Source organism: Vipera berus (genome assembly GCF_964194415.1).
Source record: "Vipera berus genome assembly, chromosome: 5".
Classification (NCBI taxonomy): Eukaryota; Metazoa; Chordata; class Lepidosauria; order Squamata; family Viperidae; genus Vipera; species Vipera berus.
Genome location: NC_138207.1, coordinates 1,521,285 through 1,545,406, shown reverse-complemented (window position 1 = coordinate 1,545,406; position 24,122 = coordinate 1,521,285). Strand labels below are relative to the sequence as shown.

Here is a 24,122-nt window from a genome sequence, read left to right as displayed (position 1 = left end):
AACAGGGGACTTCAAACTTGGCAACTTAAAGACTTGTGGACTTCAACTCCCAGAATTCTGGGAGTTGGAAGTCCACAAGTTTTCAAGTTGCCAGGTTTGAAGACCCTTGCTCTAGAAATACCCAGTCAACTTTTAATAAAATGGGGGGCATCCCTCTTAGGGGGAAGGAAGGGGGGTGAGCAGAAGCCACTTCATAGCCCCTCACTCAAGGAACCCCAATGGGCCCCTGCTATTTTCTCCAATAGTAAAAAAAAAAAGGCAAAACCTCTCCAAAAACAGCCGAATAACTTTTTTTTACACTCGTGAAATCCTGGAAACCTCCATACAGGCGGTCCTCGACTTACAACGCTTTGTTTAACGACCGTTCAAAGTTACAAGGGCGCTGAAAAAAGTGACCGATGAGCATTTTTCACGCTTGAAGTCGGTTGCAGCAGCCACGGCGGTCAAAATTTAGACACTGGGCCATTGATTCGCATTTACGACGGTCACAGTGTCTTGGGGAGGGTCACACGATCCCCTTTTGTGACCTTCTGAGGAGCAGAGGCAGTGGGGGAAAGGCAGATTCGCTTAGCGACCGTGTGACTGCAGTGATTCGCTTAACGACTGTGGCAAGGAAGGTCGTAAAATGGGGCAAAACTGACCCAGAGACCGTCTCGCTGAGCGATGAAAATTTGGGTTGAATTGTAGTCGTGAATCGAGGGCTAGCTGTGTCCTTTTCCTTTGTACTGCTTCTTCTCCAAAAATTATTTTAACAGAATAAGAGAGCGGGAAGGGACCTCGGAGGTCTTCTAGCCCACCCCCCCCTCCCGATGCAGCAGGAGAGGAGAGGCGTTGAAGCATTTGACACAAAGGGCTGTCCTGTCTCTTCTTAAAAGTCTCCAGTTGATTTCGCCGTTTCCTTTCCAAACTTCAGTCCCTCCGGCACCCTGCTTTCAAAGATAGTGTGCAGACCTTGGTTCAGTTGCAGCGTTGCCGTAAAAAGAGGATTTGACCTGAATTCTGGAGCAGAATCCCTTGCTAATGTTTGCGCGCACACACACACACACACACACACGAGTCCTTCTTTTCATTAAACTACACCTACCCAATTCCTTGCTGGAAGAAATATCAACAACCTAAGATACGCAGATGATACCACTCTAATGGCAGAAAGTGAAGAAGAACTAAAGAGCCTCTTGTTGCGGGTGAAGAAGGAGAGTGCAAAAGTTGGCTTGAAACTTAACATTAAGAAAACCAAGATCATGGCATCCGGCCCTCTCAATTCCTGGCAAATAGATGGGGAAGAAATGGAGGTAGTGACAGATTTTGTTTTCCTGGGCTCCAAGATCACTGCAGATGGGGACTGTAGCCAAGAAATTAAAAGACGCTTGCTCCTCGGGAGGAAAGCCATGGCAAATCTAGACAGCACACTAAAAAGCAGAGACATCACCCTGTCAACAAAAGTGCGTATAGTCAAGGCTGTGGTCTTCCCAGTTGCAATGTATGGCACTGAAAGTTGGACCATAAGAAAGGCTGAGCGCCAAAGAATTGAGGCCTTTGAACTATGGTGCTGGAGAAGACTCCTGCGAGTCCCTTGGACTGCAAGGAGATCAAACCGGTCAGTCCTAGAGGAGATCAATCCTGACTGCTCTTTAGAAGGCCAGATCCTGAAGCTAAAACTCAAATACTTTGGCCACCTAATGAGAAGGAAGGACTCACTGGAGAAGAGCCTAATGCTGGGAAAGGTCGAGGGCAATAGAAGAAGGAGACGACAGAGAATGAGGTGGCTGGATGGAGTCACTGAAGCAGGAGGCGTGAGCTTAAATGGACTCCAGAAGATGGTAGAAGACAGGAAGGCCTGGAGGAATGTTGTCCATAGGGTCGCGATGAGTCGGACACGACTTCGCAGCTAACAACAACAACCCAATTCCTGCGACTGTTGTTCGTGTGTTTCAACCTCCAGTCCCCTGATCATCTTTGTTGCTATCGTGTCACCCCCTGCCCTTCTCTTCACAGGCTTGTTCTCCTGGGTTGTGCCAGGCATTTGTGAAGGGATTGTTTTGTTTCCCCAGTGTACAGATCTGCACACGGCTCCCTGCGTTGTAGCCAGCAAAAATAGACAATAAAATAAAATAAAATAGACCTTTAGCCTATGGTGCGTAAACGTCATGGGAACCCAGTGGGTTAGATGCCTTGCAGAAGCCACGACCCTTTCACCTGGTTGAATGTCTCATCTTTTGAATCCAACGGAAAGGGACAGGAAGTCAAAACCACAGCGACTCCAGTTGCTCCGATGAGGAAGACACCAGTCCCTCGGCTTCCTTTCCAGGAAGGTTACACAGAAGTGGCACCATCCGGGACTCAGACTGCGTTCAGGATGGCGTAAGGCCAAAGCATGACGAATGATCCTCCGGAATGCAAAACAACCTCGCCGGGCTTCAAATGCGCCCTGCAAACTCTCCGGAGAATGAGCAAGTAGAAGATCTCTGGAGCTTGTCAGTCCTCCAGATCACGGTCAATCCCAAAAGTGTTTTGGTCCAAAAGGCAAACAGGGCTTTCTGGCTCATTCCTGGCTTTCTGGCTGCTTCGGTTTAACTGAAGTTGAACTGGACTTTTTTTCTTTTTTTTCCTTTTTCTTTTGTTTTTCTTGATAACGTTTTTGCTCCTTATCCAAGACGCTTAAACTTCTCCAGTTAAACTGAAGAAGCTTCTTGGATGAGAAGCGAAATGTCTGCAAGGGGGAAAAAACCCAACCAGGTTCAGTTGGAAAAAAGCACCTTTGGGACAAACAAAGATAGAATCAAGATCACCTGACTTGTTAATGCCGGTTTACAAGGCCTTGGTAAGGCCACACTTGGAATACGGCATCCAGTTTTGGTCGCCACGATGTAAAAAAAGATGTTGAGACTCTGGAAAGAGTGCAGAGAAGAGCAACAAAGATGATTGGGGGGTGGAGGATAAACCATAGGAAGAATGTTTGCAGGAATTGGGGATGTCCAGTTTAATGAAGAGAAGGACGAGGGGGGACAGGATAGCAGTCTTCCAGTATCTCAGGGGCTGCCCCAAAGAAGAGGGAGTCAAGCTATTCTCCAAAGCGCCCGAAGGCAGGACGAGAAGCAACGGATGGAAACCCATCAAGGAGAGAAGCAATCTGGAACTAAGGAGGAATTTCCTGACAGTTGGAACAATTAAATCAGTGGAACAACCTGCCTCCGTAGCTTGTGAATGCTCCCTCACTGGAGGTTTTTAAGAAGAGACTGGACAGCCATTTGTCTGAAATGTTGTAGGGTTTCCTGCCTGAGCAGGGGGTTGGACTAGATGACCTCCAAGATCCCTTCCAGCTCTATTCTGATTGATTGATTGAAAACAGGTCGCCAGCCCAATCAGGAAATCTCTATGGGGAATCCTGTTGCTGCTGCTGCTTTCAGCCAATTCAGAGGCAATTCGGAGAGAAATGTGGCTCTCTCTGGCCACAGCTGAGGTCCATAAAGGTCTGGGTCAGCCCTTCTGCTTTTCCTGCTGCCTCTAACTGCCCAGCTGTGATAGCTTCTCCAGCGCTTTACAGCTCCCTGATGAAATCTCAATTGTGCGTAGCTTAGTGGTCCAGCCGCCAGCATGATTCTGCTATTTATTCCTTGATTAGAGCATTTCATCTCCATTCCTTTCAGAGCGCAAAAAAATAAATGAAAAAGCAGAGGTAGATCGCCCCATGATATGCAACGAAGGAGCTCGGGCTGTGTGTGTGTGTTTGTGACCCCCTTAATGTTTGTGACCCCCTTAGTGTCCCACCCAGCAGGATGAAATTCTTCCTGTCTTATCCAAGAAATGGCCTTGCAGATACCAAAAGCCCAAACAGCTGAAGTTTTGAGGAGGAGATACCTTGGAAATTTAACAAGTTTGGAAGGGATCTTGAAGGTGTTCTAGTAGTCCAACCCCCAGACCTTTTAAGAGAAAGGGTTGTCCAAATTTCTCCTTAGTTCCAGGTTGCTTCTCTCCTGGATGAGTTTCCATCCGTTGCTTCTCGTCCTGCCTTCTGGTGCTTTGGAAAATCAGTTGACCCCCTCCTCAAATACTGGAACACTGCTATCATGTCTCTCCCCATACCCAAATCCTGCAATGTTTTAGCCTCCAGGCCTTTAATCATCTTAGCTGCTCTTCTCTGCACGTTTTCCAAAGTCTCAACATCTTTTTTTGTAGTGTTGCGACCAAAACTGGACGCCATGATCCGGGTGTGGCCTCTTCTTTGTGGCAGCCCCTCAAATATTTGAAGATGCTATCATGTCCCCCCCCTCCCCTAGTCCTTCTTTTCATTAAACCAGACACACCCAATTCCTGCAGCCGTTCTTCGTATGTTTTAGCCTCCAGGCCTTTAATCACTTGCTCTTCTCTGCACTCTCAGAATAACAACAACAACAACAACAATAATAATAAGTTGGAAGGGACCTTGGAGGTCATCTAGTCCAACCTCCTGCTCAGGCAGGAATCCCTATCCCATTTCAGACAAATGGCTGTTCAGTCTCTTCTTAAAAACCTCCAGGGATGGAGCAGCCACGATTTCTGGTGGCAAGGAGTTCCACTGGTTAATTGTTCTCCCTGTCAGGAAGTTTCTCCTTCATTCCAGGTTGCTTCTCTCCTTGGTCAGTTTCCGTCCGTTGCTTCTCGTCCTGCCCTTCAGGTGCTTTGGAGAATAGGGGGACCCCCCTCTTCTTTGGGGTAGCCCCTCAAATATTGGAAGGCTGCTATCCTGTCACCCGAGGACCTTCTTTTCGATAAACCTACTCAATTCCAGCAACCGTTCTTTATACTGTATATTTTAGCCTCCAGTCCCCTGATCATCTCCCTTGCTTACCTTTGCTGTCTTTCCGGGCTCTCAACATCCTTGTTTGCATTGCAAGGTTTAAACTGGTTTAAACCAAGTCTGCATAGCCACATCAGAGATGTTTCAGCAGCTCTTCCAGAGAGGGGATGGACTAGATGACTCTGTGGTCCCTTCCCCACTGACCCATTTGATTGTGTTTTAATTCACGCAGTTTTAGTTTTTGAACGCCTGGTTTAGTTTTTGTCAAAGGCCTGAATTAATAGATTTCCCCCCCCCATACATTTGATTTGATTGTATCTGCTTTTATTCAAAATGTATTTTTAAGGGCGTTTTTGGTCTTCAGTGGCCCAGAACGCTTTGACTATCAGTTGGCTTAAATGTTTGAATAATCAGTAATGATAAATAAGCAATTTTTCTTAGTTTGGGCAACCCAGAGCAGCCGTGGAGGACTACAAGCCTCAAGGAAAGAGGTTTAGACTAGAGTCATTAGAAGGAATCTCTTGATTGCTGGATTTTTAAAAGAACTTCTTTAATTATTTAAGAAAATTGATTTAATTCTTGTTTATTTAATATCTTCATGTTTTATGATATTTTTATGCTGCCCAGAGTGACTTGACAGTGAGATGGGTGGCATATAAATTTAATAAATAACACATTTTTTCTTTTACTGTCAGAAGCCTTCTAATAGAGCCTGAACTTGGTAGGGGGTTAGACTAGATGACCTCTAGAGTCTGTTTCAAGCTGCATCCAATTATTGTGAAAATCCAGACAGTCGGTTGACTTAGGAACTTGCCGCATGGATCGGCAACCTTCCCATTGCAAAATGAATATGCCGGATCATATTTAACACTCCCCCCCCCAGAATATCTGTGCTTCTCGATAATATAGCAGAAGGTAAAATCCAAAATATGCATCCTTTTTAATTTAATTACCGTCTTGACGATGTCTTCTTTTCGCCTGCTTGTGTCTGCTAAACAAAACAAAGGCAGGCCCGCATTCCTTTGAATCCCAGTTTATTGCTCTGCAGCCATAAGTAAAACATTTCCTAGTAAATTTGATTTATCAGCGCGTTTGCGCGTTTTACACTCCCAATGCACTTTTATGAGCGATCCGAATTATACAATGTACTGAATATCTAATAATCAGAGTCCCTTTGTGTATTTGTAAAAGAGTGCTTCTCAACTCCCAGAATTCCCCAGCCAGCACTGCTCTCTTGTAATCCCCTTCCTCTGCAATCTCTCCGCTTTAGGGGGAAAGGGAAAAAAAAACACAAAACGAAGCGTGGCTGGATGGGGAATTCTGGGGGTTGAAGTCCGTACAGTGTTAAGCGGCCAAGGTCGAGAGGCAGTGCGGTAAAGAATGCAAAAATAAGTAGTGCAGGGTTTTGTTTTTTTTAGTATTATTTCCCAAAGAGGACCCCAAAAAATGAGCTCGGGGCTGGTTGGACTGGTTGATTTTTCAGTTGCTTTTAAAAAAATTAATAAATCAGAAATATCGCATTGCTTCTTCTGCCGAACGTGCTGAGAAGTGAGTAATCCTGGGTGAGGGTTAAGTTTTGAAGCATGTTGTGCATCGCACTTTTTTTTTTAAAAAAAAAAAAAGTAGAGAAGGGTCGTGTAGACCCCGTGCCTGGTGGGTTTTGCCCACCACCAACCAGGGGTTTTGTTTTGTGTTTTTTTGACTTTGGCTCCGGGTATCGGTTTGAGAAATAGGAAGGACACCCGGGTTGTGTAAGCCCAGAAGAGGGGAAGGACAGAGAGGGTTGTGTTGCAAGCTTGGGGCAAGCCGGTGGTGAGCGGAAGCTGTTTGCGTTGCCTTCCGTTCCCTGGGGGGTCTTCTTCTTCGGCTGGGGGGCGATTGGGGGGGGCTCCGCTAAGGAGGCGGTGGGGATCTTAGGGAAAGCTTCCCCAGGAAGAGAAAAAAGGAGGAAGGGTCCTGGGATGGGGGTGGGGGGCAATCAGGCCCTGCCTGCAAAGTCTGGGAAGGGTTGAGGAGGAAGGAAGAGGTTTCCTAGGATCTCCTCCTCTTCCTCCTTCTGTCCTCCTGTCCTTTTCCTTTTCACCTTCCTCCTCCTCGTTGTCTATCTCCTCCTCCTTCCTCCTCCTTCCTCTCTTCCTCCTCCTCCTCCTTCTTCCTCCTCCTTCCTCTCTTCTTCCTCCTCCTTCTTCCTCCTCCTTCCTCTCTTCCTCCTCCTCCTTCCTCCTCCTTCCTCTCTTCCTCCTCCTCCTCCTCCTTCTTCCTCTTCCTCCTCCTTCCTCTCTTCCTCCACCTTCCTCTCTTCCTCCTCCTCCTTCCTCTCTTCCTCCTCCTCCTCCTTCCTCTCTTCCTCTTCCTCCTCCTTCCTCTCTTCCTCCTCCTTCCTCTCTTCCTCCTCCTCCTTCCTCTCTTCCTCCTCCTCCTCCTCCTCCTCCTCCTCCACCCCCAGTTCTCCCTTCCCCTGGGGGGCCCCTGTGGCTGGCACTGCACGGGACCCCCAAGTCGGCTGGTGGTCTTTGCTTTCCGCGGAGGCCGCCAGGGAAGGCCGGGGACTCTGCCCTCACTCTGTTCTTCTTTCCTCCGCAGGATGAGGCCCCACCATGTCGTCCTGGTCGCGCTCTGCCTCTGGGCGCCCAGCCTGCTGGTCAGCACCTCCGGTGAGTGAGCCCCCGAGCTGGCGTCATGTGTGTGAAAGGGGAGGCTATGCAGGTAGCCCTCGACTTACCACGGCTCATTTAGTGACCGTTCGAAGTTACAACGGCACTGGGGGAAAAAGGGACCTATGACCGTGTTTCACACGACTGTTCCCGCATTCCCGTGATCACGTGATCAAAATTCAGACGCGTGGCAACTGACTCATAGTTATGACGGTCGCAGCATCCCGAGGTCCTGTGATTCCCCTCTTGCGACCTTCTGACAAGCAAAGTCAAGGGGGAGGTCAGATTCGCTCAATGACCGTGTGACTCACTGAACAACCGCAGTGGTTCGCTTAACAACCGTGGCACAAAGTCGTAAAATGGGGCAAAACTCACTTAGGGTATTTTTCTCTTAGTGACATAAATTTTGGGCTCAATTACAGTTGTACGTCGAGGACTACCTGATTCAATGTTAATAATGATGATGATGATGATGATGATGATGTTGGAAGGGACCTTGGAGGTCATCTAGTCCAACTCCCTGCTCAGGCAGGAAACCCAATACCAAATAATAATGATGATGATGATGATAATGATGATGATGATGATGATGCAAGGGTAGGGCCAATAGCAATAGGCACCTTGGGTGCAATCCCCAAATAACCAGAACAGGACTTGAACACCATCCTTGGTTGTTAAGTTAATCCTTGCAATTGTTAAGTGAACTATGCGGTCGTTAAACGAATCCGGTTGACTTTGCTTGTTGGAAGCCATCTGGGAAGCTCACAAAAGTTGATTACCCTGACCCATGGACGCCACAACCATCACAACTGCGTTGCTGGTTGCCAAGCGCCTGAATTTAGCTCACGTGGCCATGGGGATGCTGCCACAGTCATAAGTGTGAGGACTAGGTGTTAGTCACTTTTTCCACGTCATTCCCTTATGAGCTAGAAAGCGGAAAAATCACGTGGTTTCCCACTTAGTGACCGCTTTTGCTTAGTGATCCCGATTGTGGTTGCTAAGCGAGGACTGCCTGTATTGAGAAGATGCAGCCTCTCACAATCTCCGTCCAAATTTGCTCTTGATCCACTTTTTCATCCTGGGAAAAGCTTTGTGGGTTGCGACGCTGAAATCAAGATCAGGCTAAGTGTTAGTATCGCTTTACAAAGTGCCTAGTATGGCCACACCTGGAATCCTGCAGCCAGTTTTGGTCACCATATCACAAAAAAGACGTTGAGAGTCCAGAAAAAGTTCAGAGAAGAGCAACTAAGATGATCCAAGGCCTGGAAATTAAAAGATACGAAGAACGGCTGCGGGACTTGGGTCTGGCTAGCCTAGGGGAAAAAAGAAATAGGGGAGACAGGATAGCAGTTATCCCAGTATTTGGGGGGCTGCCGCAAGACAGAGGGGGGCGGGTTGTTCACCAAAGCGCCAGAGGGAAGGACGGGAAACAGTGGTGGGAAACTGACTACTAAAGAGAGGACAATCAACCAGTGGAACAGCTTGCCACCAGAAATCATGGGCGCTCCATCACTGGAGGTTTTTAAGAAGAGACTGGACATTCACCTGTCTGAGGTGGTACTTTAGGTTCTCCTGTTCGAGCTGGGGGCTGGACTAGAAGACCTCCGAGGTCCCTTCCAGCTCTATTCTATTCTGCTCTGTTCCATTCCATTCCATTCCATTTTTTCTATTCTATTCTATTCTATTCTATTCTATTCTATTCCATTCCATTCCATTCCATTCCATTCCATTCCATTCCATTCCATTCCATTCCATTCCATTCCATTCTATTCTATTCTATTCTATTCTATTCTATTCTATTCTATTCTATTCTATTCTATTCTATTCTATTCTATTCTATTCTATTCTATTCTATTCCATTGCATTCCATTCCATTGCATTCCATTCCATTCCATTCCATTCCATTCCATTCCATTCTATTCTATTCTATTCTATTCTATTCTATTCTATTCTATTCTATTCTATTCTATTCTATTCTATTCTATTCTATTCTATTCCATTGCATTCCATTCCATTCCATTCCATTCCATTCCATTTTTTCTATTCTATTCTATTCTATTCTATTCTATTCTATTCTATTCTATTCTATTCTATTCTATTCTATTCTATTCTATTCTATTCTATTCTATTCTATTCTATTCTATTCTATTCTATTGCATTCCATTCCATTCCATTCCATTCCATTCCATTCCATTTTTTCTATTCTATTCTATTCTATTCTATTCTATTCTATTCTATTCTATTCTATTCTATTCTATTCTATTCTATTCTATTCTATTCTATTCCATTGCATTGCATTGCATTCCATTCCATTCCATTCCATTCCATTCCATTCCATTCCATTCCATTCTATTCTATTCTATTCTATTCTATTCTATTCTATTCTATTCTATTCTATTCTATTCCATTCCATTCCATTCCATTCCATTCCATTCCATTCCATTTTTTCTATTCTATTCTATTCTATTCTATTCTATTCTATTCTATTCTATTCTATTCTATTCTATTCTATTCTATTCTATTCTATTCTATTCTATTCTATTCCATTCCATTCCATTCCATTCCATTCCATTCCATTCCATTTTTTCTATTCTATTCTATTCTATTCTATTCTATTCTATTCTATTCTATTCTATTCTATTCTATTCTATTCTATTCTATTCTATTCTATTCTGTATTTTCTATTCTATTCTATTCTATTCTATTCTATTCTATTCTATTCTATTCTATTCTATTCTATTCTATTCTATTCTATTCTATTCTATTCCATTCCATTCCATTCCATTCCATTCCATTCCATTCCATTCCATTCCATTCCATTCCATTTTTTCTATTCTATTCTATTCTATTCTATTCTATTCTATTCTATTCTATTCTATTCTATTCTATTCTATTCTATTCTATTCTATTCTATTCCATTGCATTCCATTCCATTGCATTCCATTCCATTCCATTCCATTCCATTCCATTCCATTCCATTCTATTCTATTCTATTCTATTCTATTCTATTCTATTCTATTCTATTCTATTCTATTCTATTCTATTCTATTCTATTCTATTCTATTCCATTGCATTCCATTCCATTGCATTCCATTCCATTCCATTCCATTCCATTCCATTCCATTCCATTCCATTCCATTCCATTTATTCTATTCTATTCTATTCTATTCTATTCTATTCTATTCTATTCTATTCTATTCTATTCTATTCTATTCTATTCTATTCTGTATTTTCTATTCTATTCTATTCTATTCTATTCTATTCTATTCTATTCTATTCTATTCCATTCCATTCCATTCCATTCCATTCCATTCCATTCCATTCCATTCCATTCCATTCCATTCCATTCTATTCTATTCTATTCTATTCTATTCTATTCTATTCTATTCTATTCTATTCTATTCTATTCTATTCTATTCTGTATTTTCTATTCTATTCTATTCTATTCTATTCTATTCTATTCTATTCTATTCCATTCCATTCCATTCCATTCCATTCCATTCCATTCCATTCCATTCCATTCCATTCCATTCCATTCTATTCTATTCTATTCTATTCTATTCTATTCTATTCTATTCTATTCTATTCTATTCTATTCTATTCTATTCTATTCTATTCTATTCCATTGCATTCCATTCCATTCCATTCCATTCCATTCCATTTTTTCTATTCTATTCTATTCTATTCTATTCTATTCTATTCTATTCTATTCTATTCTATTCTATTCTATTCTATTCTATTCTATTCTATTCTATTCTATTCTATTCTATTCTATTCCATTCCATTCCATTCCATTCCATTCCATTCCATTCCATTCCATTCTATTATCTGCAGGGAGGCCATAAGATCTTCCTGCCAATTTTGATTAACGCTCCTTTTCCTGGAAAAGCCGCCCCTGACAACGGTGGTCTTCCTTCTTGCTCAAAACTGCCTTTCTGCTTCCAGGAGCTTCGGCATCTGCCGAAGTGAGGAAGCTGAGCATCCTGTTCCACACGGGTGTCATGGCAACTCACACAGCATAACCGAGTCACAGAGCTGGAAGGGACCTCGGAGGTCTTCTAGTCCAACTCCCTGCTTGGTGAGGAGACCCTAGACCATTCCAGACAAGTGGCCGTCCAGTCTCTTCTTAAAAAACTCCAGTGATGGAGCAACTGAAGGCAACGTCCATCCCACCTGTTAATTGTTCTCATTCTGGGGAAATTTCTCCTTAGTTCCAGGTTGCTTCTCTCCTTGATGAGTTTCCATCCATTGCTTCTTGTCCTGCCTTCAGCTGCTTTGGAGAATAGCTTGACCCCCTCTTCTTTGGGGCAGCCCCTCAGATACTGGAAGACTGCTATCATGTCACCCCCTCGTCCTTCTTTTCACTGGAATATAGTTGTAAGGGACCTTGGAGGTCTTCTAGTCCAACCCCCTGCCCGTAGCAGGAGACCCTATAAAATTTCAGACGAGTGACAGTCCAGTCTCTTCTTAAAAACCTCCAGTGATGATGCAGCCACAACGTCTGGTGGCAAGCTGTTCCACTGGTTAATTGTCCTCACTGCCAGGAAGTTTCTCCTTAATTCTATTCTATTCTATTCTATTCTATTCTATTCTATTCTATTCTATTCTATTCTATTCTATTCTATTCTATTCTATTCTATTCCATTGCATTGCATTGCATTCCATTCCATTCCATTCCATTCCATTCCATTCCATTCCATTCCATTCCATTCCATTCCATTCTATTCTATTCTATTCTATTCTATTCTATTCTATTCTATTCTATTCTATTCTATTCTATTCTATTCTATTCTATTCTATTCTATTCTATTCCATTCCATTCCATTCCATTCCATTCCATTCCATTCCATTTTTTCTATTCTATTCTATTCTATTCTATTCTATTCCATTGCATTGCATTGCATTGCATTCCATTCCATTCCATTCCATTCCATTCCATTCCATTCCATTCCATTCTATTCTATTCTATTCTATTCTATTCTATTCTATTCTATTCTATTCTATTCTATTCTATTCTATTCTATTCTATTCTATTCTATTCTATTCTATTCCATTCCATTCCATTCCATTCCATTCCATTCCATTCCATTCCATTCCATTTTTTCTATTCTATTCTATTCTATTCTATTCTATTCTATTCTATTCTATTCTATTCTATTCTATTCTATTCTATTCTATTCTATTCTATTCTATTCTGTATTTTCTATTCTATTCTATTCTATTCTATTCTATTCTATTCTATTCTATTCTATTCTATTCTATTCTATTCTATTCTATTCTATTCTATTGCATTCCATTCCATTCCATTCCATTCCATTCCATTCCATTCCATTCCATTCCATTCCATTCCATTCTATTCTATTCTATTCTATTCTATTCCATTGCATTCCATTCCATTCCATTCCATTCCATTTTTTCTATTCTATTCTATTCTATTCTATTCTATTCTATTCTATTCTATTCTATTCTATTCTATTCTATTCTATTCTATTCCATTCCATTCCATTCTATTCCATTCCATTCCATTCCATTCCATTCCATTCCATTCCATTCCATTTTTTCTATTCTATTCTTCTATTCTATTCTATTCTATTCTATTCTATTCTATTCTATTCTATTCTATTCTATTCTATTCTATTCTATTCTATTCTATTCTATTCTATTCCATTCCATTCCATTCCATTCCATTCCATTCCATTCCATTTTTTCTATTCTATTCTATTCTATTCTATTCTATTCTATTCTATTCTATTCTATTCTATTCTATTCTATTCTATTCTATTCTATTCTATTCTATTCTATTCTATTCTATTCTGTATTTTCTATTCTATTCTATTCTATTCTATTCTATTCTATTCTATTCCATTCCATTCCATTCCATTCCATTCCATTCCATTCCATTCCATTCCATTCCATTCCATTCTATTCTATTCTATTCTATTCTATTCTATTCTATTCTATTCTATTCTATTCTATTCTATTCTATTCTATTCTATTCTATTCTATTCTATTCTATTCCATTCCATTCCATTCCATTCCATTCCATTCCATTCCATTCCATTTTTTCTATTCTATTCTATTCTATTCTATTCTATTCTATTCTATTCTATTCTATTCTATTCTATTCTATTCTATTCTATTCTATTCTATTCTATTCTATTCTATTCTATTCTATTCCATTCCATTCCATTCCATTCCATTCCATTCCATTCCATTTTTTCTATTCTATTCTATTCTATTCTATTCTATTCTATTCTATTCTATTCTATTCTATTCTATTCTATTCCATTCCATTCCATTCCATTCCATTCCATTCCATTCCATTCTATTATCTGCAGGGAGGCCACAAGATCTTCCTGCCAATTTTGATTAACGCTCCTTTTCCTGGAAAAGCCGCCCCTGACAACGGTGGTCTTCCTTCTTGCTCAAAACTGCCTTTCTGCTTCCAGGAGCTTCGGCATCTGCCGAAGTGAGGAAGCTGAGCATCCTGTTCCACACGGGTGTCATGGCAACTCACACAGCATAACCGAGTCACAGAGCTGGAAGGGACCTCGGAGGTCTTCTAGTCCAACTCCCTGCTTGGTGAGGAGACCCTAGACCATTCCAGACAAGTGGCCGTCCAGTCTCTTCTTAAAAAACTCCAGTGATGGAGCAACTGAAGGCAACGTCCATCCCACCTGTTAATTGTTCTCATTCTGGGGAAATTTCTCCTTAGTTCCAGGTTGCTTCTCTCCTTGATGAGTTTCCATCCATTGCTTCTTGTCCTGCCTTCAGCTGCTTTGGAGAATAGCTTGACCCCCTCTTCTTTGGGGCAGCCCCTCAGATACTGGAAGACTGCTATCATGTCACCCCCTCGTCCTTCTTTTCACTGGAATATAGTTGTAAGGGACCTTGGAGGTCTTCTAGTCCAACCCCCTGCCCGTAGCAGGAGACCCTATAAAATTTCAGACGAGTGACAGTCCAGTCTCTTCTTAAAAACCTCCAGTGATGATGCAGCCACAACGTCTGGTGGCAAGCTGTTCCACTGGTTAATTGTCCTCACTGCCAGGAAGTTTCTCCTTAATTCCAGGTTGCTTCTCTCCTTGATGAGTTTCCATCCATTGCTTCTTGTCCTGCCTTCTGGTGCTTTGGAAAGTAAATTAACCCCCTCTTCTCTGTGGCAGCCCCCCCCCCCCAAATATTGGAAGGCTGCTATCATGTCCCCCCTGGTCCTTCTTTTCATTAAACTAGACCAGGGGTAGGCAACCTCGGCTCTTTTATGACTCGTGGACTTCAACTCCCAGAATTCCTGAGCCAGCTATGCTGGGAGTTGAAGTCCACGAGTCATAAAAGAGCCGAGGTTGCCGACCCCTGAACTAGACAGACCCAATTCTGCAACCGTTCTTTGTATGTTTTAGCCTCCAGTTCCCTAATCATCTTGGTTGCTTTGTGGTAGTCTTGGGAAACGTCAAACCGTGCCAGCTGGGGAATTCTGGGAGATGAAGCCCACCCCTCTTTAAAGTTGCTGAGGCAGAGAAACAGTGATCTGAACCCTTGCCCAGAATATAATGCAAGGAGGACATGTTACCGAAGCGACTGGAAACCGCGAGGAAATTTAATTTATCTAATTGGAAAATAGTCAGGAATCTCTCTAGCGCAGTGGATTTTGGCTTCCGAAGAGAACTTGTCTTTGAAGCCGATAGAGAGGCGATTAAAAAAGGGAAAACAAAAAGCTGATAGAGATTAGAGGGGAAAGGAAAGATATATGGATACCATCATGCCTGGGGAATTGTAAAAAGGTCGCTGTGGAATCCAGGAGCGCAGAAGGACAATTAGCGAGCCGGTCGTTAAGGGGGAACAGAAGGCTGGCTTTTGGGAAACGGGAGGGTTGCCCAAAGGGGCCGAGCCAAGAGAACCCATCTCGCACTCCCCTTAATGAGTCTGCTGCAATCATCTCTCTCCCCTCGGCTTGCAGCACGGAGAGGAGGACGAGCAAAAGGGGCCCTATTTGCTCACCATCGGCTGAGGTGTATGGGTATCGTAGTTCAAATTTCATTTGACTCCACATGAAATAGCATAGCATAGAATAGAATAGAATAGAATAGAATAGAATAGAATAGAATAGAATAGAATAGAATAGAATAGAATAGAATCAGAGTTGGAAGGGACCTTGGTGGTCATCTAGTCCAACCCCCTGCTCAGGCAGGAAACCCTGTACCATTCCAGACAAATGGTTGCCCAATCTCTTCTTAAAAGCTTCCAGTGTTGGAGCATTCACAGGGGAAGGGAAGGGAAGGGAAGGGAAGGGAAGGGAAGGGAAGGAAGGAAAGCCCGCTTGCCTCATGAAGAAGCACCTTTGGGATAACTAAGACCTGCTGACGGAGAATCTCTATAGACCAGTGGTGGCGAACCTATGGCACGCGTGCCAGAGGCGGCACTCAGAGCCCTCTCTGTTGGCACGCGTGCCACCGCCGTCAGCAGCAGGTCCATCAGGCTGCCACCGCCGCCCGGAGCAGGAGCCCCGCCCAGCACAAAGGAGGCGGCGCGGCCGACTAGCCAGCTCGAGTAGAGGCGGTAGAGCAGAGGTCACCAGGCATTGTCGATTGGTGGGCTGGAAGAAAAGGGAGGGGCTGCAAATGGGGCGGGGCTAGCGCCTGCGTGCTCCTAACTAGCCCTGCCCTGTTCTTGCGTGGTTCTTGCGCCTTGCATCTGCACCCCGTGGCGTGGCGGCGGCCATTTTTGCGCCTTGCAGCACGGTGGCCCATTTTTGCACCCCTGGTTTTTGCGTGCCAAAGCGGCCCTCAGGGACGCTTCCCTGCCCCCCCTTGCCCCCCCAATGGCACCACAATGCTGATGCGGCCCTGACACTTAGGGATAAATAAGTGGGTTTGGGGTTGCGGTTTTGGCACTCGGTCAAGGTTCGCCATCACTGCTACAAAGAATCTTCCACCAGTGGACTTCAGTTCCCATAAGGCCCCAGCCTGCAGGATCTGTGTGAGAATTCTGGGAAGGGGCCCTCCTCTCTGCAGCTGGGAAGGAGCAGGGCATCTGAAGCAAATGACCGCCATTTGACCCTCTGTTTTTGGGGGTGTGGGGCTCTTCCAGAGCGCTGCGACGACTGGGGGGTCGACACCATGAAGCACAAGCCGGTGTACAGCGGGGAGCCGGCCAGGATCACCTGCCCCCTCTTTGTGGCTTTTGTGAAGCACAACTACAGCACGGCCCACTCGGCCGGCCTGACCCTCATCTGGTACTGGATCGGGCTGGGCCAAGACCTGGAGGAGCCCATCAACTTCCGCCATCCCGACAACCACATCAGCAAGGAGAAGGACATGCTCCGCTTCCGCCCGGCGCTGCTGAACGACACAGGGAACTACACCTGCATGCTCAGGTAGCCCCGGCCGAGTCTCCCCTCCCGGGCTGGCGGGGGGGGGCGGTGGAGGGGGGGGCTGCCCCCGCTCGGATGGGCTGCTCCCCACAGTGGCTTCGAGGCAATTGCAGCCATAAAGGAGAATATTTGCAGCTCAAGGCGGAAATGGGGTGGGGGGTCTGAGCTGGGTGGTTTTCTGGTTTCATGACCCCAATGTCATCATCAGGGTTATGAGGAAGGGGGTTTCCAAGGGGTGGGGGGGAGGAGGAGGAGGAGGAGGAGGAGGAGGAGAACTGTGGGGTCCTTGGTGCTCTCTGAGCTGGGTGGCTTTCTGGCAGAGGTTTCATGACCCAACTAGGGAACATCATCAGGGTTAGAAGGGGGAGGAGGAGGAGGAGGAAGAGGAGGAGGAGGAGGGAGGAGGACTGTGAGGTCCTGGATGCTCTCTGAGCTGGGTGGTTTTCTGGCAGAAGTTTCAGACCCAACTAGGGAACATCATCAGTGCTAGAAGGAGGAGGAGGAGGAAGAGGAGGACTGTGGGGTCTCTGGTGCTCTCTGAGCTGGGTGGTTTCCTTGCAGACATTTCATGACCCAACTAGGGAACATCATCAGGGCTAGAAGGCAGGGGGGTCTATGGGAAGGAGGAAGAGGAGGAGGAGGGAGGACTGTGGGGTCCTTGGTGATCTTTGTGCTTGGTGGCTTTCTAGTTTCATGCCCCAGCATCATCAGGATTATGAGGAAGGGGGTTTCCGAAGGAGGGAGGGAGGGAGGAGGAGGAGGAAGAAGAGGAGGAGGAGGAGGAAGACTGTCTGTGGGGTCCTTGGGGCTCCAAGTTTTCTTGCAGACGTTTCAAGACCCAGCTAGGTAACATCATCAGGGTTATGAGGAAATAGGTTTCCAAGTGGGGGGAAGGAGGAGGAGGAGGAGGAGGAGGAGGAGGAGGAGGAGGAGGAGGAGGAAGGACTGCGGGGTCCCTGGTGCTCTCTGAGCTGGGTGGTTCCCTTGCAGACGTTTCATGACCCAACTAGGGAACGTCATCAGTGCTGGAAGGGAAATAGGTTTGGAGGGAGGAGGAGGACGAGGAGGACTGTGGGGTCCTTGGTGCTCTCCGAACTTGGTGGGTTTTATAAGCAGAGACAATGCAAAGGGGGGTCAAACCGGTGTAGAAAGGGAGTGAAAGGGGTGATGGCCAGAGCCTCCAACACAGCAAAAAAAGGAGAAATTCAAGACAGGATCAGGCCAGGGAGTTGAACCGATGTGAGGAAACAGCTGGAAGGAATATTTATATGGAAATGAATTGTCAGAGAGTGGAACTGAAATAAACGCAATAAATTTGAGTGCCGGGGTGGGGCGGGGGGGGGGGGAAACATTGATTAAAAGAAGTCATAAATGCGGTGAGAAGATTGAAAAAAATATTGCGAGTTAGAGGGTGGAATGGGGGTAAATAATAAAATGGGGAGGTGGGTTGCCTGTTGGGAGGGGCTGTGTGATTTATTTAAGGTTGTGTCTGTGCCACCACGATGGGAAGCGTCGTAGGTGTAACATTCCTCGGCCCTTTTTTTCCACGCAAATGTTTTGTTTGTGAAGGCTGCTGGGAAAAGGGCTGGCTGAATTTTTCTTGAAAGGGTTCGGCAGGAGGTGCATAAATTTAATAAATAAAAATAAATACAATGAGCAAAAAATGAAGTTTTATGCACTGGGTTTTATACCCGAGCTGTGCAGACCAGATTTTTTTTCCTTTTTTTTTTTTGCTGAGCTCCTTGAGAAATGATTGGATGCAAGAAAAAATTATGTATTTGGTGATTTAGGACATTTTTAATAGGGTGGAACAATGGGAAATGTGGGATTTGATTGCAGATGGCAACAAGTCTAGAAGAAGGGGGGGAAGGGGGGGGGAAAGCAGGCCTGAAAATGAATTGCAAATGATTTTTTTTTATTCCATTTATATCCCGCCCTTCTCCGAAGACTCAGGGTGGCTTACAAGCTTAGCAATAGCCTTCATTCTATGTATATGCCTGCTTATTAGGGCTTGCACACACACCCCAAGCGGCATTATTACAAAGTCAGCTTATTGCCCCCAACAATCTGGGTCCTCATTTTACCGACCTGGGAAGGATGGAAGGCTGAGTCAACCTTGAGCCTGGTGGGACTCGAACCTGCACTAATTGCAGGCAGCTGGTGTTACTTAAGGAGGCATTAGCCCACTGCTCCACCAAGGCTGACACCTTGGTTTGATTTGACACCAAGCAGGGAATAAAACTATTAACAAAACAACAGAGTTGGAAGGGGCCTTGGAGGTCTTCTAGTCCAGCCCCTCTGCTCAAGCAGGAGACCCTATTCCATTGTGGACAAATGGTTGTCCAATCTGTTCTTGAAAACCTCCAGTGTTGGAGCACCCACCATTTCTGGAGGCAAGTAGTTCCACTGGTTAATTGTCCTCCCTGTCAGGAAGTTTCTCCTTAGTTCCAGTTTTGATTCTCCTCTGACTTAACCCCTGGAATTCCCCAGCCAACATGCTTTAAGATGGCTGAATACAGAATCCTATGGGCTAGAAGGGACCTTGGAGGTCTTCTAGTCCAACCCCCTGCTCAGACAGAAGACGCCCAAACCATCCCAGTTAAATGGCTATCCAGTCTCTAATTAAAAGCCTCTAGAGATGGAGCACCCACAACCTTTCGAGGCAAGCACTGATTAATTCTTCTTGACTCCATTTGGCTTGAATAATAGAATAACAGCGTTGGAAGGTACCTTGGAGGTCATCTAGTCCAACCCCCTGCTCAGGCAGGAGACCTTATATACCATCCCAGTCAGATGAGCTTTCTTAAAAAAAAAACCTCCAGTGTTGGAGCACCCACAACCTCTGGAGGCGAGGAGTTCCACTGGTTAATTGTCCTCACTGTCAGGAAATTCCTCCTTAATTCCAGGTTGCTTCTCTCCTTGGTGAGTTTCCATCCCTTGCTTCTCGTCCTGTCCTTCAGGGGCTTTGGAAAATAAATTGACCCCCACCCCTCTTCTTTGTGGCAGCCCCTCAAAATATTGGAAGGCTGCTATGCTGTTTCCCCCACCCCACACACCACCCCGGTCCTTCTTTTTATTAAAGTAGACATTCAAGTAGACCCAATTTCTGCAACCGTGCTTTATAACCATTCAAGGCTGTTTGATGTGCCCCTTTTTTGGATAAAATGTAAGAGGAATGCTTGTGAATGAGTATTCATTCATTTATTCATTCATTTATTCAATGTGTAATCCCTCCATTCCCTGGCGTGCGGGATATTGGGAGGCTTATAGTGTAATCCAGGAAGTCCTCTACTTACGACAGTTAGTTTAGTGACCCTTTGAAGTTACGACGGCACTGGGGAAAAAGGGAGTGATGACCGTTTTTCACGCCTAACGACTGTGGCAGCATTCCCAGAGGGGTCACGTGATCAAGATTCGGCGGCTTGGCAACCGGTTTCATATTCAGGATGGCCGCGGTATCTCCCGGGGATCACACGATCCTCTTTTTGCGACCTTCTGACAAGCAAAATCCACAGGGTACCTGGATTCGCTTAACGACCGGGTTGCTAACTTCACAGCTGCAGCAGTTCGCTTAACAACTGTGGCAAGGAAGGTCATAAAATGGGGCAAAATTCCCTTAACAACTGTCTCGCTGAGCAACGGAAATTTTGGGCTCACTTGTGGTAAGTTGAGGACACACACACACACACACACACACACACGCACACACCGTATTCTGTGCCGTATAAATCCTCAAATAGTTAACCAGGGGATTAACGATGCCAGTTTTGCCAAGCATCCGAATTTTTGATCGGGTGACCTCAGGAGCGCTGCGATGGTCGTAAGAGTGAGGACTGGCCGTAAATCCCTTCTGTCGTGACTTCGAAACGGTCACTAGATGAATTTGCTGTAAGTTGAGGAGCCCCTGTAGTGCGGAGGGAGAGAAAGCGAGCAAGCGGCGTCGGTTTGAATCTGAATCCGTTCCTTCGTCCGTTTTCTTCGCTCCTGCATTAAATTTTGCGGACTTCCTCTTTCCCACCCTTTCCTCTCGCCCGGTGGAATGGGGCTCCCTTCGAAAGGGACTAATGTGCGTGGATGTGGGGGGGTGGGGGGGGTGTTTGTCAGTCTGCCCTCTCCGAACGTAGCATCTTTTCCAACCCCCTTTCTGCTAGTTTCCCTCGGCGGGATCTTGTGGCCTGGAGTTCCACAGTATCCGGTCTTCCGCTTGGCCTGGAACTGTTACCATTGTGTCTCTTTGGCCTTTGGGGGGTGGTCTTCCATTTTCCTCGCAGGAACGCCAGCTACTGCAGCAAAATTGCCGTCCCCCTGGAGGTGGTCAGCAAGGACCCCGGATCCTGCCTCAGCCAAGCGGTCAAGCCGGAAACGGTGCTCATGTACTTCGACACGGTCAAGCAGAACCTCACCTGCCCGCAGGTGGAGAGCTTCCTTCCCGCCGGCCTTGAGCCCCAGGTCCGCTGGTACAAGGTGAGTGGAGGGGAATCCGGGGGTCCCGGCAGGACCTTGGCGTGGGGGGAGACCACCCCCCCTCAGCCGCCTGGGGGGGGGCAACGTTTGCAAGATGGAGGGGGGGTTGTAGACATGGGAAAAAAACACGGAAAAATTGGGGGGAAACACAGGTATTTTTCCCATTTTCCCCCAAAACAGCTTTTGGGGGGGGGAAGGGGGGGGGGAAACTGTTTTTCCCCCAATTTTTCTGGGGTTTTTTTTCCATGCCTGCCCGGGGGTCTCCAGCGGGATGGGGTTTCCTGGTGGGTTGGGGTCTGCAATTTCCCCCCCCCCCTTCATTTACCACAAATTGCTTATCAGAAAGTCTTTAATAAACTTCAAGGACCAGTCAGAAGTCCCTCCTTTGGGTAGTGGCGTAACATGGAACCAATGGGACAGGTAGTCCTTGACTTACAACGGCTCGTTTAGTGTCCGTTCGGAGTTACAATTTCACTGAAAAAGGGACTTAGGGACAGTTTTTCAGATTTAACAACTTTTGCAGCGTCTCCGTGGTGACGTGATCCAAATTCGGAAACTTGGCAACTGGCATGTACTTGTGACGGTTACAGCGTCCCGGGGGGAGGTCATGCGATCCCCTTTTTGCGACCTCCGGATTTGTGTCTCCCTATGCTCCATGGGTTAGGACGCTGAGCCTGTCGATCTGAAGGTCGGCAGTTTGGCGGGTCGAATCCCGAGTGCCGCATAACAGAGTGAGCGCCTGTTACTCGTCCCAGCTTCTGCCAACCTAGCAGTTCGAAAGCACGTAAAAAATGCAAGTAGAAAAATAGGGACCACTACGGTGGGAAGGTAACAGCGTTCCGTGCGCCTTTGGCGTCTAGTCATGCCGGCCACATGACCACGGAGACGTCCTCGGACAAGCGCTGGCTCTTCGGCTTTGAAACGGAGATGAGCACCGGCCCCTAGAGTCGGAAACGACTAGCACACGTGTGCGGGGGAACCTTTACCTTTACCTTTTATGCTCCATCACTGGAAGTTTTTAAGAAGAGATTGGACAGCCATTTGTCTGGAACGGCGTAGGGTTTCCTGCCTCAGTGTGTGGGGGGGGGGGTTAGTTGGACTAGATGACCTCGGAGGTCCCTTCCAGCTCTGTTATTCTGTGGTGTTCACTAACTTTTAACACCTGCAGTGATTCACTTAACAACTGTGGCAAGGAGACTCGTAAAACAGGGCAAAACCTTGGGATGGGTTTGTGTTTCCTTCGCCAAATGAGAAACACTTTTGCCCAATTTGGGGTAATTTCCCCAGATTTTGGTAGCACCGGCTTATGCTATCGGTGGTTTTCCAAGGAATCAGTCAGAGAGACAGCCTGGTCTGGCCATTTAGCCAAGATCCAATTCCTGCTTTCTGATCGGCCATCAAATTGTGGCTGAATCTCAAATGCCTCTTTTCTCAGCCCTGCATCCTGTTACTTGAACTGGAAAGATGGGCGGGTGTGTGTGTGTGTGTTTTTATAGTTTCTTGCCCAGGCAGAACGGATGATAGGCAGCCCTCGTTGCCTCATCTCCCCTTCTTCCCAGCCCACCCCACTTTCTCCCCACTTTAACAGAATAGCAGAAAAACAGAGTTGGAAGGGACCCTGGAGTCCTTCTAGTCCAGCCCCCTGCTCAAGCAGCAGACCCTATGCCATTCCAGACAGACGGCTGTCCAGTCTCTTCTTAAAAATCTCCAGTGATGGAGCACCCACAACTTCTGGTGGCAAGTTGTTCCACTGCTTAATTGTTCTCACTGTAAAGGAAATTTCTCCCAGGTTGCTTCTCTCCTGGAGGAGTTTCCATCCGTTGCTTCTTGTCCTGCCTTCAGCTGCTTTGGAGAATAGCTTGACTCCCTCTTCTTTGGGGCAGCCCCTGAGATACTGGAAGGCTGCTATCATGTCCCCCCTCGTCCTTCTCTTCATTAAACTAGACATTCTCAATTCCAGCAACCGTTCCTTATATGTTTCAGCCTCCAGTCCCCTGATCATCTTTGTTGCTCTTCTCTGGACTCTTTGTAGAGTCTCGACGTCTTTTTTACCTCGTGGTGACCAAAACTGGATGCCGTATTCCAAGTGTAGCCTCACCAAGGCATTGTAAAGTGGTATTAGTACTTCACGTGATCTTGATTCTATCCCTCTGTTAATGCAGCCTAGCACTGTGTTGGCTTTTTTGGCAGCTGTAGCGCACGGCTGGCTCATATTTAAGGGATTGTCCACTAGGACTCCAAGATCCCTCTCACAGTTACTACTATTGAGCAAGGTATCACCTATAGTACTATACTGGTGCATTTGGGTTTTCTGGCCTAAATGTAGACCCTTACTTGTTTTAATTCAGGGGTCTTCGAACTGGGCCCTTTAATGACTTGTGGAATTCAGTTCCCAGAATTCCTCAGCCAGGCACATGTCCCTGGCTGAGGAATTCTGGGAGTTGAAGTCCACAAGTCATCAAAGGGCCCAGTTCGAAGACCCCCATTTTAATTCTAAGTGCTGGAGATTTTTGTAAGCCTTCGCAGTGCCATCTCATGTCCAGTGAGGAGGTGGGGGGGAGCTCAGAGCTTATCCAACGCTAACTTTCTGTTAACTGAAGGTCACTTCCTGCCTCTAATCACCCCCCCCCCACTTCATTTCCACCAGTTGCAGCGGTGGGACTTGGCCCCTGCCACTGGTTCCCAGAGTCGGTCCCCAGACGAGAGATACTCTCCAAGGTTTTCAGAGGTTGCCGATTTGATTGATTGATTGACAGACTCATTGGGCTTAAATGCCACCATGGTCATGCCTGGCTCTGCAGCAATTAGTCCAAAAGGGTAATGAGATTAGAAAGCCAGGCGTCCAACTGTCACGGCTGAT

At 45.9% G+C, this 24,122-nt stretch overlaps 1 protein-coding gene across 2 annotated transcripts in view; it reads left to right on the top strand.

Moving 5' to 3' along the window:
- Nucleotides 1-24,122, top strand: part of IL1RAP (interleukin 1 receptor accessory protein) — a gene marked incomplete at its 3' end in the record, with an annotated part of 92,413 nt that overhangs the window by 26,208 nt on the left and 42,083 nt on the right. For both annotated transcript variants that reach the window (XM_081329449.1, XM_081329450.1), the window contains 3 exons: nt 7,361-7,431; nt 16,516-16,801; nt 21,070-21,262. In XM_081329449.1, coding sequence (XP_081185575.1) covers nt 7,362-7,431; nt 16,516-16,801; nt 21,070-21,262 — 549 coding nt within the window. In that variant the 5' untranslated portion in view covers nt 7,361. The remainder of the gene's footprint in view (nt 1-7,360; nt 7,432-16,515; nt 16,802-21,069; nt 21,263-24,122) is intronic.